Source organism: Triticum aestivum, chromosome 6D (genome assembly GCF_018294505.1).
Source record: "Triticum aestivum cultivar Chinese Spring chromosome 6D, IWGSC CS RefSeq v2.1, whole genome shotgun sequence".
NCBI classification, from domain to species: domain Eukaryota; kingdom Viridiplantae; phylum Streptophyta; class Magnoliopsida; order Poales; family Poaceae; genus Triticum; species Triticum aestivum.
Window position 1 is genome coordinate 104,754,747 of NC_057811.1, and position 19,817 is coordinate 104,774,563.

The window sequence follows — 19,817 nt, forward strand, 5'->3', positions numbered from 1 at the left end:
AAGCCACGTAAAATAAAATTTTGCATAAACCTATTAGAGGCGTCTAACTTGGTTTTGCAGGATGTGCATGTGATGTGGTATAGCAGTGCTCATACTAATTCGATTATGTATGAGATGACTATATGATGTAATTTGATTAACATGACCTGCGTGTCATGATTCGGCATGATGGCTGGAGCCATATGATTGCACTTTAATGACCTGCGTGTCAACCTTGTTGTAATGCATTATTTTGTTAGCTATAGAGATAGCAATATTATCTGGTGCATCGACAAGGTGGTGGCAATCTTCGCGAAGGTGAACCACCGACGCGAATGCCGAAGACGAAGAAATGAAATACTTCTCCGTCAGAAAGGGCTATACCATATCATGCTATTATGAATTGCCTGAGATGTTTATCCCTTATGATGCACCCTTCTTGATTGCGCGGTAGTCGCTTTTATTAGGGTGATCTCTCACTTAAAATATCAAGTAGTTAGTGTTCTCCCAAGTGTAGCACCGTCACGGCACCTATCTTTTCGGGGTGCGCCATGGATGCATGGGTACGAACGATTAGAGAAGTGTGAGGCGGGTGAGGTCAGACCTCGCAGCAAGATCACTTGGTTGTCTTGACGTTCATGGCAGGATCGTCCTGAGCTCGGAACACACGCATCGAAAGATGAGCAAGAGTCACATAGAGATGTGATCGGCAAGTTGGCCTACCGATTAAAATTCCCGTTATGAGATGATGATTCTATGGCGATGAATTGAAGTCTGGATCTTGTATCACTCAAAATTAATTGTGAGAGATATTGATTTGAGTGGGAGCGCACTGTTGAATTAACATGTTTAATTCTAAGTGCAATTAATTATGAACACTGTCTAAGTGTTTCTTGCATAATAGTTGTAGAATAATGGCTCGCATTTCCACCTTCCCTATTAAAATTGAATAGCTGTTAAATATCTGGTTAAAACTTTACGATTGGTAACGTAATATGAGGATTGTCCTCAAAAGTGCCGAGAAGGACATTGTCCTATCGCATGCTTTCCGTATCCTCCCGCTAATGCTATGGATCATGTGACTCTCGTCCTTCGATCCAAAAGCTAGGATTCTGTTACAGTCAAGTGGAATATGTTTGCTTCCATGAAACCCAAACTTCGAAAGTTGGGATAGTTATATGATATTCATGGAACTGAAAATTATTTTCAGATACAAACAAAGCAATGTTTGTTTGCAAGTATTAGTAAAAGTGTTTACTATGCATTTGACTGTTGGGAAAGGGATCCAGAAGAACGCCTGTCATATAATGAAAGGTGAATAAAACAACAACTTAAAGAGAAAGGAAGTGTCCAAAGGGTGTTAGTATGACTTACACGCCTAGGAAGTCCGGGGCTAATGCCACTCTTAAGTTGGGTGCTTCTTCTGAGAGTAGGAGAAATACTAAAAGTTAAACTGTTAGAAGTATAAAGGCAAAAGGAAAGAAGACTGGAATATCCAGCTCATGTATGAATGTCATACAAGTTTTTGATGTATAGAAGGCTGGTCAAAGATATAGTTCTTGCGAATTATGGTTAAACATGTTAATCACTAATTCTTGGGTATTGTGAGTTCATCACAAAATTGCCCGCTCGATTGCATTCTGTTGCAACTCGATGTAAGAACTACTATGGCCTGAAAGACTAGCTAGAAATGAGGTTAAGGTATACACAGGGAACATAGTAAATGTTACTATACCTTCCATCGGTGTATTGCCGTCTGTATTTATTTTCATAATTCATTTAGAGTTTTACAAACTCTATCCCATTGCATAAGGTATCTTGCAAGAAGGTTGTTCATAAGAGAACTTTTTATGTTCGATGTTATGAATAACACAAGGGCCATACTTTCATTATGAATGAGATGTATGTTATGAATATTGATAATAATACAATACCTCTGGGTTTACTTTCATAATTCATTTTAGAGTTTCATACACTCTAGCCCATTGCACAATGTTTGTTGCAAAAGAGTTGTTCATAAAAACAACAATTGTTGTTAAGTATTATGAATAACATGAAGGGCCATGCTTCCATCCAAGATGGCATGTATGTTATGAATATTGATGGTAATATGATACATCCATAACACTGACGCTAAATGTCGCAAGACTAAAAGAATACCACACAAGTGTGGCACTACATTTGGTCACATTGGAGAAACCGCATGGAAAATTCCACTATGATGGATTTTGAAGTCTTCTTGATTTTGAATCATCTGACACTTGCAACTTTCCTCCGAAAAGTGAAGTGACTAAAATACCGTTCACAGGCCATAAGGAACGAACAACAAACTTATTAGTGATCATACATTTGATGTGTGTAGTCCGATAAGTGTTGTTAGTGGTGGATTTATTTATCTTCAGAAATGACTCAAGTAGATATATGGATATTTACTTGATGAGACGTAAGTCTGGATCTTTTGAAATCATTCGAAAGGTTCTCAAAAATGAAGTAGAAGTTATTGTAACAAGAAAATTATGTTTCTGCAATTTGATTGCACAAAGGAATATTTGAGTTACATGTTTAGCGAATGTCTGATGAGTTGTGAAAGGGGTTTCATAACTTGCACCTCCCGGAACACCACTGCAAGTGGAAAGTCTGTGGAGATGTAATCAAACCATTTATGACATGGTAAGGTGAAAGATGACATAAATAAATTTGCCATTATCCCTTTTAAAGTGATGCTTTAGAGACTGCGGCTTTTACACTGAAAAGAGCTACATCGGGTCTGTTGAAATGAAGCCATGGTATGGTACGCCCAACCATGTTATATCTTTTCTTAACATTTGGAATATGGGGCTTGTGTAAAAGGTTACAAACCTATTCCAAATCAGACAAGTGCTACTTTGTAGGTTATACCAAAATGTTGGGTATTCCTCCCTCACTATACCGAGGCAAATAGTTTTGCCGCGAAACGGTGTGCTTTTAAAGAGAATGGTTCTTTCAAAAAGGTGAGTGGGAGAATAGTGCAACTCGACGAGATAAACAGTATCTACGTCATCAGATCAAAGGAAAGAGACCTTGGAAGTAATTCCAGAGTTTCCTACCGCGACTGATACGGAAGTCTCTACAATAAAATGTATGAACTTCGGTCGAACTTGCAGCTGAACCACGTAGGCAAGGCTCGTGCAAACCTCTCAGGTGCGCAAACGAGATATTGTTGTTAGACAACATTATACCTACGATACACAAGGAAGCGTTGATGGGCCCTGACTCCGGAATTGGCTAAATGCCAATACAACCCGAGTTAGTTTCCATATAAGTGATTCAAGATTAAAACCTTGATACACCTTTCGGAAGACTTAGAGTCTAAAGAATATTTATGGAACTTAAAACTGATACGGATAAAATGTTTTATCCATAAAGCTCGACTTGTTGAAATAACAAGTTCAAGAGTTGACTACGATGAGGTTGTTTTCATCGTAGCGATGCTTAAAGTCGGTTCGGGTTGAACTAGCAATTAATACATATTTCAATCATGAGATATGAAACATGGATGATAAAAGGATTTCCATCTGATGGAAATGAAAGCTAGGACTTGTATATGATACAGTCCAAAGTAATTTGTCGATCCAGAGGATGCTAGTAGGTATGCAAACTTCAGAGTTCCAGCAATGGACAGAAGAGAGCAAAATGGAGTTGGAATCTTCGGGTTTTGATGAAATGGTCAAAGGGGTTTTGACTTCATCAATGGGTAACGAAGATGCTTGTAATTCAAGAAAGTAAGTGGGAGCGTAATAATATTTCTAAAAACCTTATGTGCTTGGCACATTGGTAATTGGAAATAAATTTCTTGACACGAATTAGGACTTCATTTGAAAATAGTTTTTCGATGAAGTGCTTAGGCTAAATAGCCTCAATATTAGGCATGATGATCTATGGAGATAGATTTACCTAATGGGGCTAAGCAATGAATACATATTGACAAGATGCTAAAACCTTTTAGCATTTAAAACGCCAAGGAGTGATTCTTGCCAAAGTCACATGGAAAGAGTTTTTGCAAGACTCGGTGTCCCAAAACACTGATGAGTAAAATACATGATGCAGATTCCACACACTTTTGTGTTTGGATTAATCATGTATTCCATGGTATGTAAAACAACCAGATATGTCCGATACTCCCATGGTGTTGCGAGTATGGATACTAAAGTGATCAAAGTACTGATCGTGGGACAACAGTGAAAGATGTCATTGAGTACTAGAGTAAGTACTGATGATATGTTTTCTTGCAAGCGGAGATCATGAAGAGTTCGTTGTAAAATGTTACATCGATAGTCTTCATCTTTTCACCGTGCGATTTTCGATTTAAGTTAAGGGTTTTGTGTAACACACATTGTGGTGGCACAGTTAGTTGGAATTTGTTCAAACTAGTTACTGTGGCAAATTCTATAACAAGGGCTAAGTATGTTGACGCTTTAGAAGCGACAAAGAAGATGTTGAATCATATAGTTCATTCATGAACTTAGTATAGTTCCAAGATGGCTTTTGACAATGGGACACTACTGCAGGTAGTTGCTCCAAAACTCAGTCTGAGGAATCCAGGTTCGACCTGTGATTCACATACATACAAAGCCAAGTCCACACAAAATATGAATTTTGTGAAAACGTGAAAACGCGAGGACATGCAAAGATACACACGGAACTGAAGTCGTCAGATCCGTTGGACATCAGGCTATACCACAAGCGAAGCATATTTACACCGGTGTGCCACAGGTGTAAAGTGCATTAGCATTAACTAGATTATTGACTCTAGTGCAAGTGGGAGTCTGTAGGAGATATGCCCTAGAGGCAATAATAAATGATATTATTTATCTCCGAGTTCATAATTATGTTTATGTTCCATGCTATAACTGCTATGGTTCTCGAGTCTGCAATAACCACGAGGCTCGGAGGAAGACTCATATGCACGTGTGGAATAATAAACGGTAAAATGTATTCCTAGTCTGGCCTCTAAGACTAGCTCAAGTGTTGCATGATGGTTATGTTTTCCTGATCATGGGCATGTCTATGTCAGCAACCTTGAGGGCACAATGTTAAGAGAACATTTGTGTTGAATCGACCCGGATTGATGTTATGCTATGAGATTCATTCGTCACAAGTTTATTGGTACATAACACAGAGATGGTTAACGTTTGCATGATTCCTTAGACCATGAGAGTATCGAGTTTCTTCATGCTTGCTTCATGAACTTTGGGGTTTGTTAAACGTCATCCGTAAATGGGTGGCTATTACGGCGGCTTACGGGTTCATGGAAAAGTGTGTCAAGTAACTTGATAGCTCAAGATTGGGATTTGCTCCTCCGACGATGGAGAGATATCTCTGGGCCCTCTCGGTGTTACGGTATCCATCATCGTCTGGCCAGACACTTTGTGATTTGATCACGGGGATGCCGGAACACGATAACGAGAAAAGAGAACAATACCGGTAACGAGGTAACTAGCATAGTGGACAAGTTGTTGATCCACGGGAATGCCAACATGTCTCACCTCGGGTATTTGTAACATATCGCGAAGCAACAGGAATAGCACACGGCAACTGGAGGTTCACTCGAATATTTATTCGTGTGGGTATAGGGGTCAATATGGGTGTCCACGGCTCCGATGTTGATCATTGATCGGAAGGGGTTCCGGGTCATGTCTATACTTCACCGAACCTATAGGGTCACACGCTTAAGGGTCATCTATCTGCTGAATACTAGACAGGGAGTCTGAGAGAAAATCACCGAAAAAGTTTCGGACACCGAAAAGTTTCGGACAGCGGAATCGTACCGCAGAGAGAGGTCATCGGATAAGTTTCGATGATACCGAAAAGTTGTTTCGGGATACACCATTAAGTCAAATTGGTTTCGGCACATGCCTGATAATTCTTGGAGGATGCCAGAATCATTCTGGAAGCTTTTTGGAATTTTCTGAGATAAAAACCGGAAATGTTCCGGAGCTGCCGGAGCCACTTCAGATGCGTTTCGCAGATGAAAATCACTAAAACCGGAATTGTTTCGGAACGCGTTGAAAATCATTTTAGTGGGTACTGGAAATGTTCTTAGCCCACATAAATATTTTCAGTTCGATCAGACGCTGAAAAATGTCGTCGTGAATAGTGAAAATCAGCTTTATGGTTACTTTATGGAAAGCCACCTTTTGGGGCTTTGCTCCAAAAGATCTTGGGGATGACATGGATGGATAGGAGCCATTTTTGGGGCCCCTCATGGGGGTGTGGCCGGCCACATGGGGTATCCCCCCTTGGGGACCCTCTAGTTCCTTGGTTTCACTCCTAGGTCCTTGTGGAAGGACTTCATTCATGTGCATTTTGGGTTTTTTGTGAAACTACCCTACCCCCTTGGGATTTCCTATAAATAGAGGTGGAGGGGCAGCCCTCCACACTCATCCCTTGCTCTCATACACATGCCATGCATTATCTGGCTTCTTCTCTCCCTCCCACGAAAAGAGTTTCGTAGAGCCGTAAGGCTGTCTGGGTTCCGGCAGGAACTAGTTCTGGACGGCGAAGCCCTGCCGGATAGATGACACCGTATGTGTGCAACTCTGTAGAGAGATCGTAGTTTCAGTCTTAGTTCGTGAGTGCCTCCCGAAGGGCTGTCCGTGTGACCGTCCGAGTTTCGAAGGTCCTCCCGAAGGGCTGTCCGAGTGACCGTTCGAGTTTCGAAGGTCCTCCCGAAGGGCTGTCCGCGACACCGTCCGGGGGGCTGTTCGACCGCCTCCCGGAGGGCTGTCTGAGGAGCAGATGAGGGTATACATCCTCGCGGTTGGGAGGTTGTAAATCCTAGCTGCGGGGATCTGCACCGCCGATCGTCATCGACTCTACTTCCCGCTGCGCTACGAGTCGGTAACGAAAAAGATCAAACCATGTATGCAGTCTCCATAGTGGTCCTGGGCTGGTGCGTAGGTCGGAAATTTTTTGTTTTCTGCTGCGTTCCCCTACATGTGCACCAACAACTTATGCTAAGCAAGAAAAACTACTTAGGTGATAGCAAGATATATGACAAGAAACAATATGGCTATCACAAAGTAAAGTGCATAAGTAAAGGGCTCGGGTAAGAGATAACCGAGGCACGCGGAGACGACGATGTATCCCGAAGTTCACACCCTTGCGGATGCTAATCTCCGTTTGGAGCGGTGTGGAGGCACAATGCTCCCCAAGAAGTCACTAGGGCCACCGTAATCTCCTCACGCCCTCGCACAATGCAAGATGCCGTGATTCCACTAAGGGACCCTTGAGGGCGGTCACCGAACCCGTACAAATGGCAACCCTTGGGGGCGGTCACCGAACCCGTACACTTTGGCAACCCTTGGGGGCGGTCACCGGAACCCGTCAAATTGCTCGGGGCGATCTCCACAACCTAATTGGAGACCCCGACGCTTGCCCGGAGCTTTACACCACAATGATTGAGCTCCGAACACCACCAACCGTCTAGGGCGCCCAAGCACCCAAGAGGAACAAGCTCAAGGGTACCAAGCACCCAAGAGTAATAAGCTTCTCAACTTGTAACTTCCACGTATCACCGTGGAGAACTCAAACCGATGCATCAAATGCAATGGCAAGGGCACACGGAGTGCCCAAGTCCTTCTCTCTCAAATCCCACCGAAGCAACTAATGCTAGGGAGGAAAATGAGAGGAAGAACAAGAAGGAGAACACCAAGAACTCCAAGATCTAGATCCAAGGGGTTCCCCTCACATAGAGGAGAAAGTGATTGGTGGAAATGTGGATCTAGATCTCCTCTCTCTTTTCCCTCAAAAACTAGCAAGAATCCATGGAGGGATTGAGAGTTAGCAAGCTCGAAAAAGGTCAACAATGGGGGAAGAACACGAGCTCAAAGGATTAGGTTCAATGGGAAGAAGACCTCCTTTTATAGGTGGGGAAAAAACCAACCGTTATGCTCACAGCCTGCACAGAGCGGTACTACCGCTCCAAGGAGCGGTACTACCACTAGGGCGGTAGTACCCCTTTGAAAAACAACAGCGAGGAGGCAAAAGGCCAGTAGAACCGCCGGAGCGGTACTACCGCTCGTCCCCACGGTACTACCGCTCGACCTCACGGTACTACCGCAAGTGTTAGCGGTACTACTACTTGCGAGCGGTACAAAAAAAATACTTCCGTGCCTACTTCCGCTGAGCAAAACACGAGATTTTGGTCCGGAGCGGTACTACCGCTCAGGAGCTGCGGTAGTACAGCTCTGGAGCGGTACTACCGCTCAGGATCCGCGGTAGTACCGCTCCCAAGAGCGGTACTAAAAAATTACATCCGCAACAGCCCCTTTAAAGGACACCAAAACTGACACAACTTTTGCAAACAGACTCCGAATTCGACGAAACCAAGTTTGTTGGAAAGCTAGCGACAAGGGCTACCACAATCTTGATAGAAATACCAATAAGAAGCAAATGAGAAAAGGCCCAAAAGAAAATGGTGAGAACCCTTCCTCGGATAAGACCGGTAAAACCTCCAACATGGAAAACATCATAGAATACGCATGCAAACTCCATTTTCGATGAACTCAAGCTTGTCATCAAGATGACCATAAGATCTAAGACTCACAAAGAGAACCAAACAAGAACCAAGAAACATGATGCAAGGATGCAATGGTTAGAGCTCTCGACGAACGATACGATCAAGCTACTCACTTGAGAGCCCCCCTTGATAGTACGGCTATCGATCCTATAACCCGGTCTCCCAACTACCACCATGAGACCGGTAAAATAGAAAACCTATCAAGGGCAAACCTTTGCCTTGCACATGGTCCACTTGAGCTAGATGATGACGATCTTGACACCCTCAAGTTGGACCACCTTTCTTGATTGCGTTGGCTCGATGAAGACTAGATGATTACTCCCCCATAGTCCACTATGGGTGAGCCACTCTTTGGCACATCTTCACAAGTCCATTGATGTACGGCAAGCTTCAAGCACTTGATCTCTTCGTGATGCTCCACTTGAACTTGCACACGGCAATCTTGATGACGATCACCACTTGATGTCATCCTCTCCATGGGTTGAGTGATATCTTCCTCTTGACGCAAGCCCATGAACATGTACCTAACCCCACATAGAACTCTCACATAGACCATGGGTTAGTACACAAAGCACAATGGACAATGCTTACCATACCATGGGATCACTTGATCCCTCTCGGTACATCTTCTACGCTTTGTGAGTTGATCAACTTGATTCACTCTTGACTTAGTCTTGATCAACCTAGAATCTTTCCAACTCTCTTCATTTGGATGATGTCTTGAAGGTAAACATGAATGATCACACAATCTTCTTCTTCAAGACATGCTTGCAATAAGCTCAACTCTCACATGACCAATCTTTGGATAATTCCTTAATAGCACCTTGGTCAACACAAACTCTCCTTGAAACCAACACATGTACTCCAAGAAAAGCCTATGGACAAAACCTTCAAATATAACTCAAGGCAACCATTAGTCTATAGAGATTGTCGTCAATTACCAAAACCAAACATGGGGGCACCACATGTTCTTTCAGTATTGATCGGAAACATAAATACATGTGTGGATACATAAACAAATACCGTGTCCCTATTAAGCCTCTACTAGATTAGCTCGTTGATCAAAGATGGTTAAGGTTTCCTAACCATAGACATGTGTTGTCACTTGATAACGGGATCACATAATCAGGAGAATGATGTGATGGACAAGACCCATCCGTTAGCTTAGCATACGATCGTTCAGTTTATTGCTATTGCTTTCTTAATGTCAAATACATATTCCTTCGTCTATGAGATCATGCAACTCCCGGATACCGGAGAAATACCTTGTGTGTTATCAAACGTCACAACGTAACTAGGTGATCATAAAGATGCTCTACAAGTATCTCCGAAGGTGTCTGTTGAGTTGGCATGGATCGAGATTAGGATTTGTCACTCCGTGTATCGGAGAGGTATCTCTGGGCCCTCTCGGTAATACACATCATAAGAAGCTTGCAAGCAAAGTGACTAAGGAGTTAGTTACGAGATGATGTATTACGGAACGAGTAAAGAGACTTGTCAGTAACGAGATTGAACTAGGTATGAAGATACCGACGATCGAATCTCGGGCAAGTAACATACCGATAGACCTCGCATATGTTGTCATAAGGTTTGACCGATAAAGACCTTCATAGAATAAGTAGGAACCAATATGGGCATCCAGGTTCCGCTACTGTTTATTAACCGGAGAGGTGTCTCGGTCATGTCTACATAGTTCTCGAACATGTAGGGTCCGCACGCTTAACATTCGTTGACGAAATAGTGTTATATGAGTTACGTGATTTTGTGACCGAATGTTGTTCAGAGTCCCGGATGAGATCACAGACATGACGAGGAGCTTCGGAATGGTCCAGAGGTAAAGACAGATATATAGGACGATGCTATTTGGACACCGAAAAGGTTTTGAAGTGAACCGGGTAGTCATCGGATCACCGGAAGGGGTTCCGAGAGGCCCCGGGAGGTCTATGGGCCTAATGGGCCAAGGGGAGGCACACAGCAGCCCACAAGGGGGCTGGCGCGCCCTCTCCCTGGCCGCCGGCCCTAGAGAAGGAAAGGGGGGGCAAGCCCCTCATGCCTTCCCCTCCTCATGGGAGAAAGGAAAGGGGGGGGGGGCGCTGCTACTTCTTGAGCTTGCGTTGGTTTTTCCCTTGAAGAGAAAACGGTCATGCAGCAAAGTACAGATAAGTATTTTGAATTAGGAAACATTTTATGAATGAATAAATTATTTTGTAAGTCGGGATCAGTTTAAATTTTTAGGATATTTTCCATTCATGAACATTTTTTGAATTGACAAAATTTTGTTCAATTTCATAAAAAACATGAACTTTTAAAAAAATCATAAACATTTTTTTGATTCCCCAAACATTTGTTTTCAAAATGTCAATTTTTTTAATAAGCAAACATTTTTTTTATAAAATCATGAACATTTCTTGAATCCACAAACATTTTATGATTTATTAAACATTTTGTTTCAAAATTCTCAATATTAAAAAAATTCGGAACTTTTTTTATCACTTATAAATGGCATTGGTGGGTAATATTCTTTAGAGGAAATTTCCGTGATGTACTGCCAAAAGCAATAGCCATTTTATTATTAGGTATAGATAAGAGCACCTACAGCTAGGGCACCAAATTCGGCCCCTCAAAAGCACTTGGGTGCGTCTGTGGGCACTGACCGGGCACTCGCCAATGTGAGTCATTCACATCCACACTCCTCATATTCGATACCCTATATCCATACTACTCATGCGACGTGAACGTAAATTACGTAGATCACTAGACAGATTATGAAACGAGCATATATAGATATGCATCGATCACCAAAAGATCATAGATGGATCTCCAACAGCTACTCAAAGTTCACATAATCTACATACAATGGTCAGGTTCTAACTAGAGGCATAAATAACTAGAAATTAACGACGAAGACGGCGAAGATTCACCACCTCTTCGCTGGGCCTTTGCCCTTCTGGTAGCCGGTGTAGCTGTAGGCGTCAGCGGCAGGTGGTGGATCATCGGAGTCGTTGAAGGTGGAGTTGTGGATGTCGCTGTCATCGTCGGAGTTGTCGGAGAGGACGATTAGCCCCTTCACCCGCCGGACGGACCTGTCCTGCGCCGCTTGAGCTTGGCCACCCGAGCCGCCTCATGCTTCGACTGCTCAATGGCAAGCCGGAGCGCCTTCACGTTCTTCCGACGTAGGCGGCGAGCGTCCTTCTTTGCCTCGCCAGCGACCGGCGGTAGACCCAAGCGAGGAAATGCTCGTCCTCGTCGGGCTCCACCGGCAGCCCACAGCAGCGGCACATGGACTGCTCCGTCTGCGTCCCTTGCCCCTGCCTCTCGTGACGAGACGTGCCTCCAATTTCGGAGTGCGCGTGCGGGCCGATGGAGCGGGCACTAGCACTCACTGTTGAATGCGCGAGCAGTGGCCGGCGGGGGAAGGGGGCGGCACGGGGGTGGAGCGGACTGCGCTGCCCTGGCGGAGCTGCTGTGGGCCGAGAAGGGCCATGTCTGGCGTCCGCGCTGCGCCGGCACGGAAGGGGCGACCGTACAGATCTAGAGCTTCCCCCGGTGTCCACCTTCGACCGCTCCAGCGCAATGCAGAGGGCCAGCTCCTCGTCGACGTCGAGGTCGGAGCCGGAGTGGTTGCCGGAGCTCGACATGTCACCGGATTATACCGGAATTGAAGAGGAAAGGAGGGGACGGAGTGAGAGAGGACAGTGAAGTGAGCACTAGGGTTTGGATAGGGGACGAATTGGGTTTTGTTGGGGACGCCGCGAGGTCGGTGGTGGGCCCGGCTGACGTGGCGGACATGCCCGGGCGTGACCGGGCCACCCCATATCCGCCCTACATTTTGGGCTGGATATGAGGGGCGCCGGACAGCCCGGGCATTTGAGGCCGGTTTGAGACGCCCGACTAGGTCGGTTTTTTGTGATCGGTTACTGACCGGTTCGTTCGCCCGGGCGTTTGAGATGGGTTTGAGACGCCCGACTGTAGATGCTCTAAGATGCGGGAAGCTGCCCTCCCCAAGGTTTTTTTATTGTGAAGAAAATAGCCGTGAAAATAAGTCAAGCTACCTCTTCAAAACGAGTTCTTTTGTTCTTTTGACTTATTTTATAAGCTTGAAAAGAACTGACCCTACATCTCCCAAGTGAAGGCCGACCGGAACTGATTAATGTCCACCAGGCCAAGGTAAACAATCTAGAACGGTTTTGAGAAGCGTCGTTAGTTTAGATCTCATTGTTTCGATCATATTTGAATGTCGGTTATTTTATTGTTTAATTTTACTTATTTAATTGAATTTGAGACATTCCACGTACAGTTGCAGTAATGTCACTTACAATCTCCATTTTAATAATTTCACCGTTGATTTAACTCCCTTCGTTTTGATTGTTTCAATATGTCTCCGATTTCATAGAAAGAAATAACATTTCACACCTACTTTATATTTTAGGGATCACAAAGTAGAAGGGGGTGTGGACAGCTCAAGCACCCACATGTGCACGTCCATATGCATTTCCCTCGATATATGCTTAAAAGCACTGAAATGTTTCCTGTGAGAAATTGATTCCATTCTTCTCACTTACGCAACATAAGGGCGTCAACCGTTTTCAAAAAAGCACGATCTGTTTCAGTGCTCCATACCCGTTTGGTTTCATGCATACCAAAACGATCAAGGTTTAATTTAGGTTAGCTTTGAACAAAACGAGTAACACCGAGTAGTCCTATAAATTTTTTTTTAGAAAAGGAGGATGACCCCCGGCCTCTGCATCTGGGAGATGCATACGGCCACTTTATTGATTATTCTCGAGGACCGTACAAAGTATTACAACAATGTGTCTGAATCCACCATCTTGGCAACATATGCCGCTACTCCTATCCAATATGATGATGGGGTGCTAGCTGGGCCACTACCCAAACCACTCACCTAAGCCTAACATCAAAAGCCGGAAGCCGAAACTCATTCGGAAGCCCCAGCCGAGCCACATACCGGGTCTGGGGCACAATCCGGTCAGACGCACTCATGTGTCGTCGCCGCCATCTTCCACAGGTCCGTCTTCAGATCATATTGAGGCTTCTACCTTGTCTGGCCACTTTGCCATCGACGTCCCCATGACGCCAGACAGCTTCCTCCTCCTGCACGAGTCCATCTCCGCGCATCAGACGCCGAGTCTCCACAACACCATGCCGCCGAGATCCGCCACCATCAATGTGAAAGATGAAGCACCGCTCCACCAAAGTCGCCGTCCTCTAGTCCCTCGAGCCCGTGTGCACCTCCAAGAATGACGCCCCCAGGGGGGAAACGACACCAGAGAGCCGCCGTCATCCGATCTACTGATTTAGGGTTTCCCCCGGAGGTAGCAGAGAGTGGCCTTGAACTTCTCCACGACGATGCCTTTAGGAAGGGAACGACGCAGACAACGTCGCCATCGCCGGCCTTGGCAATAGCCAATAGCAGGTTTTCACCCAGATCTGATCGAAGACCTCCATCTCTCGTGCACGGGTCGCCGCCATCCTTGCCGGGATCTGGAAGATCCCGCAAGCCAGATCTCAGCAGGGAGAAGCCCCCCCCACCGAGACCCGCCGGCCGAGCAGGGGAGGCCGAGGCCGCGCCCACAGGAACAGATGATGAATCCATGCCCGCGCCGCCGCCCTGGAGTCAGCCCAGCGCGCCAAGAGGCGAGAACCACCACCATGACACCCGCCGCACCGCCGCCAGGAGCTCGTCGCCGACTACTCCGTAGCACGCCGTGCCGCCGCACCCGCCAACCAATCCGGCGCCCATGCTCGGCGGATCTGGCCCGCGCCTGACCACCCGCGCGAGGGGACGAAGGAAGCCCCGCCGCCGCCTGCGCAGACCGGGCTTCGCCCGGCCGCGCCCTCCAGCGGCGGCGAGGGGGAGTAGGGAGGGAGAGGGGGCCGAGCGGAGGAGATCGGGGCGCCCTCCCCGGCCGCCTCGCGGGTGGCGGCGCCAGTAGTCCTACAAATGAGGTGACCCACATTACCATGTCCAGCCGAAAGGAGAGGTTGTTCAACTGACTGATAACCTTATCTTCCTTCACTTGCATTGGCTCTCTCTCCTCCAATCCATTAACCGCGGTCAGATTTTTTGAAGTCGATCTCGCACGTACTAAATATATATGGATTGAAAACCTCTCACCCTCATTAATTAGACCGTGCAAGTATACAGTAATATAAGCACCCTGCTGCTAGACAAAGGTGGGTTTCTCTGCTCTCTTTCTGTTGAGTGTTTCTCTCATTTTTGGTGCTACAACGGGGTATGATTTAGGTCGCTGACTTGTGGAAAAACAAACATTCATTTTGAAATGAAGCGGGCGCAGTGAAACGTGCTTCACGTAGGCTGGCTCCCATGCAAATTAAACATTATAAGTTGGTTCACAGGGAACAGTTTAATTACCCTTGGACAATTCATGTAAATTCGGAAAATGTTCATCGGGATGAGATAAAAAAAGAAAAGATAAACGTTCATCAGATGGTTAGCAACTTAGCGTGCGCCACGGTGCTGGCTTATTTGCACAGCTAAGAGCTTGATCTTACGTATTTGTTCAAGCGTGGCATGGGCATCCTGCAGAACATGGTTTTGCCATAGTATTTACTGTTTCGACATGCAAAGAACTCATGCTGTTGAAGTTGAACAACGGAGGAAGAGGACACACCACATGCAGTTTCCCATTTCCATTTCCATATTATAGCAGACAATGGTTTTACAGTAACACCACAACAGTAGCAACACCCACATCCACATAATAGTACGCTAACTCTGGACGCACACAAATCATCAGCGGGTAACCAAGCAATCTGCATTATTATTCAGACTACATACTATTAGATCTCCGATGAGAATGGCCCTGCATGCGTTGCCAGGGACTCACAGCCCTAGACTCTGGGCTTGTAGGTCGGCGTCGGCGGCGGCCTGTACGCCAGCAGAGTCGGCTTCCGCGCCGTGCTCGAGGAAGGGAGATGGCATCGGGGCCGGGGCGTATGGGGGTGTCGTGGGCTCAGGAGGGGACGGAGTGTACGGCGGCGGCGTTGGCGTGGGCTCAGGCTCAGGAGGGGACGGAGGGGACGGGGGCGGCGTGGGTTCAGGCTCAGGAGGGGACGGAGTGTACGGGGGCGGCGTTGGCGTGGGAGGTGTAGGTGGGCGGGGGCGAGGGCGCGGCGGAGACGGACGCCGCTTCCTGTGGGACGTGGTGAGCGGCGTCGGGGCGGGGTCGTACCCGCCGCTGTCCGCCTGCTGGGTCTCCAAGGCCAGGCTCAGGAAGAGCAGGGCCACCAGGAGAGCGGCTTTGCCACCCGCCATTCTCTCACTCCCTCACGCACTGCAATGTTCTTGGCTCGATCGGTGTGGTTATGAGAAGATGGGTGAGCCCATACGACTCCTTATATACACGGATTCACGGAGTGAGGGGTCCTTGCTTGTGCGCGCAAGCGATGGTGCTGGCGCTAGGCATGCGGGGGAGGTTGGATTGGACACTCTGGAGTTTCCTAGCTAGGTCAGTGAGCTGCAGCACTTGTCGTGATAATGTTACGCCCGAACTGGGCAAACCCTCATGAACGGCATTGTCTGCCAAAACAAGGTAGCCAACTGCCATGGTGATACCTTAGGCCGATCTGCAGTCTTCTCACGGCAGTAATTAATATGTGTTGACCATGGTGTTTCATGCGGATTGCACTTTAATTTCTTCCCAGTTGATGGCAGCATATATAGGCATTTATCAGCGTAGAGTGATTCGGTTTGGATCAAATAAGAGAAAGAAAATTATCTCTGCCAATACAGTTCTGAATAAGAATAAATTCAGGAAGTGGCAAGGACTCTGTAACCATGTAATACGGCACAGTGAACTGACAGGAACAATAATTGGGTAGTTTAGATGTAGTTTCAATAGCTTTCACAGGTTCATCGAGTTATTGAGGTTAAATCCCTGAGCACCCAAATGCTGATAGGCCAACTAATGATGATGTACTAGCATGATCGGGCCATGACTGAGTTAAGCCACATAACTGCCGAGCACTTCAGGCATCTGGGCCTACTATTCATTAGTTGGGCCAAGAAGTCCAAACGGGAGCAATGATATGGAAAACGCAGACGCAGGTTTCTAATATGACTCCTTGTTAACTTGTTTAGTCCCACCTTGCCCATGCAAGCAGCTCAGTTGTCCAGGAAAGCTATAAGATGAGGAGGAGGCCAGCAATCTAAAGCATACCTTTCTCGGCCTTTTGGCTAAGATCAAGTGTAGTATCTGTTCTTATCAGTTTAATATCTGATATGTGGGCTATGTGTCCATAATGATATTAAATTTTTTTTTGTGGGGGAGGGTCCACCACACTAGCTTGCTAGTAGGGCCCTCATGTGTCGCTTGGGCGTTGCACTATTGCCCATGCCAGACGCACCCCAACCAATACAAACTAAATATTTTTTTGTCCTCTGACCTGTGATAGAAGAAACTTCTTAAGCTTCTGATAGAAGCTTTTAGACTCACCAGAAAGCAATTTCATGTTACTAGCTGCATCATCAAGCAAATTATCCAAAACAAAATTTAAAAAAAATCAAGCAGAAGACAAAAATGATTCAACTTTATTTTCACTTTCAAGCATTATCAAAATAATTTTTCCTATGAATGTGTGAGATTGCTTTCCTTCTGAACAGAACCTATCTATCAAGTTTTATGTGCTGTTAGAGTTGATCTTCTGGATTTTTTTGCAAGTGATGGCTTTATGTTCTATATTCCGTTCAGTAGCATAGCACTGCGCCCCTATGTAAGAATGCATATGAATCAGAGATTTATCTGTACTTGCCTGAAATTAGTTTCATGTTGCTAGGTGCGTTGTCAAGCAGAAGACAAGGATGGTTCAACTTGTGTTCACTTGAGAAGCATTATCTAGATTAGATTTTCCTATGAACGTGTCAGGTGTCAGATTATCTTACTTCTGAGAAAGAACTTATCTCTCGTTTTCTAACAAAAGGAACTTATCTATCAATATGTGTGTGCGAAAAGGTGTGATGGAACCCGGGTGCCCCGACACCCGGTTATCTGGTCCGTTCGCCGAGTACAAGATTCGTGCTAGTTACATTACACGTGCAGGCGCTTTGCAGTACCAGTCTAACTAGCAGACTTTATTAAGGAGACAAAGAGCGGCGGGAGGTGAGACAGGGCTGGCAGGACTAGGCCTGGCAGGAGGTCTTGCAGCCCACGCGGTGCTCGTTGAAGTGACAACACAGAGACGAGTGCATGCGCCCAGCGGCAATGACATGAGATTCCCTTGCTCAGTCCTTTTCAACTGTCACCCATTTTCATAGAAACCAAGCTGTTTTGTCAACTCGTTCACACACTGCGTCATGTCGTTCTTTTCTACGTATCTTTTCCTCTATTCCTTTTGAGTGAAGAGAGAGTCGAAAGGTGAGGAGAGACAGCCTTTTTTGGAATGGAAGGAGAGAGAGGCTGTCAGAGAGAGGAGAGAGGACTCAGAGGAGAGAAAAAGAGTTGTTTTTCAGAAGACAGAGAGCGACGAAGGCCTTGAAGGGACAGAGAAGAAACGTGGGGATATCCTCTCTTTTTTGTTAGCCCGTGTGTGTTAGAGAAATTCAGAAGAGAGACTGAGAGAGCCTGTGTCCTGTGTGTGAGAGAAGACAGAAGAGAGAGGGTTGTGGAATCTGCTACAGTGCCTAGGTTACTAGGGAGAATCAACCTACGAGGCATAGTGCCAGACTAGGCACAACTCCATATGAAATGTGCCCAGCCTCCCGTGGTTAGCACCTCCTAATCAAATGATTGCTACAATACCCGGTACATATCGCTAGGCGCTGGAATCTAGACCTACGGTGTTGATAAGGGGGTGCCTGGACACCGGGTACTGAAAATCCACTCTCTATGTGTGTGTTGCTATAGTTGATCTTCTGAATATTTGCAAGCGATGGCTGTCGGTACTATTCAGTTCAACAGAGTAGCACGACATCCCTATGTAGGAAATGCATTTTCTAGGTTGTACGAATATCTGTACTTAACATTTAGCACCACGTGGTGGCTGGCACTTTGTAAGCTGTGAATACGGCATGAGCATTGCAGAGAATTCTCTGTCCACTAGTAGGAAAAGGGGCTTTTACCCCGGTTCATAAGGGTCTTTAGTCCCGGTTCTGGAACCGGGACTAAAGGGTCGTTACTAATGCCCTAGCCCTTTAGTCCCGGTTCTTACACGAACCGGGACTAAAGGCCGTCCACGTGGCCGGTGGGGAGAGCCCAGGCAGGAGGGCCTTTGGTCCCGGTTGGTGTCACCAACCGGGACCAATAGGCATCCACGCGTCAGCACGTGGCAGGAGCTGAGGTTTTTGTTTTTTTTGAAAGGGGGTGGTTTAGGAGTTTTGGGGGGTTAATTTAGGTGTTTCATATATTGTGTTAGCTAGCTAATTAATAGAGAGAAGTGTCCTCTCTTATCTCCGTGCTTTGTCTTTGTCGACGCTACGTACTATATACGTATGGAGAGGAGTAGACACGCTAGCTAGTAATCAAATGAAGGAAACAGAAGATCGGCATGAACATATATATATATGCATACAGAGAGAAGTGATATCGACCACCTCTCCTTCTCCGAGATATGGGTCGAACAACAAGTTCTCGTATATCTATCCGACACTACCGGCTACATATATACAATAATTATCTCTTACAATACAATCTCCTAATTATATTGTAGGAACACAGGGTCCACATAGTATTCTCCGTTTTCAGCGATCACGTGGTCAAGGAAGAATGCCGCCAATTCCTCTTGAATTCCTCGCATACGATCTGGTGCTAGGAGTTGATCCCGCTTCTGAAAAATCTAATTTGAAGAAGGGGGTCAATACATATATATATATATATATGAATAAATGAAACTCAACACAAATGATGGTAATAAAATAAAATTGTGAATATTATTGCTTACGCACTTCATATTGTTCTTCAGTGTAGCCCCGCTCACAGGTATGGTAGCGGATGGACTCGCAAATGTAGTATCCACAGTAATTATTCCCGGGTTGCTGCCACAACCACTTTACAAGAAATAGAGGTCAATCAAACTGATAAGCAAGCATGCTAAATGGTATTGATCAAACTAGCGCTTGAATCACTAGGAGATGCGCGGAACATGCTACTATAGTACTTACTTTCGGGTGTCTAAATTGCAGCTGGTTCGGCAGTCCCGGGGCTTTTGAGGTGAATTTTCTCCAAACCCTGCCAGACAAAGAAAACAATTACTTGATATCAGGAAATGAACAAAGTTGCTGATATGGTGGATAATGATCGAT

General features: G+C 45.8%; 1 protein-coding gene and 1 non-coding gene across 2 annotated transcripts; one reads left to right on the forward strand and one right to left on the reverse strand.

Annotated features, from left to right (window-relative positions):
* Window positions 1–15,201: 15,201 nt before the first annotated feature.
* LOC123141235 (extensin) lies at window positions 15,202–15,885 on the reverse strand. Its single transcript, XM_044560431.1, has one exon. It carries the CDS (start codon window positions 15,834–15,836, stop codon window positions 15,405–15,407), a length of 432 nt encoding a protein of 143 aa, XP_044416366.1. The 5' UTR covers window positions 15,837–15,885; the 3' UTR covers window positions 15,202–15,404.
* Window positions 15,886–16,736: 851 nt separating this feature from the next.
* On the forward strand, window positions 16,737–16,932 carry LOC123146456 (U2 spliceosomal RNA). The gene has a single exon (XR_006472728.1). It is a non-coding gene; the product is annotated as a U2 spliceosomal RNA (small nuclear RNA).
* Window positions 16,933–19,817: the final 2,885 nt, after the last annotated feature.

Bases quoted from the DNA above. Each gene is read 5' to 3' on its own strand.
- LOC123141235 (XM_044560431.1), bottom strand. From the start codon at position 15,836: ATGGCGGGTGGCAAAGCCGCTCTCCTGGTGGCCCTGCTCTTCCTGAGC.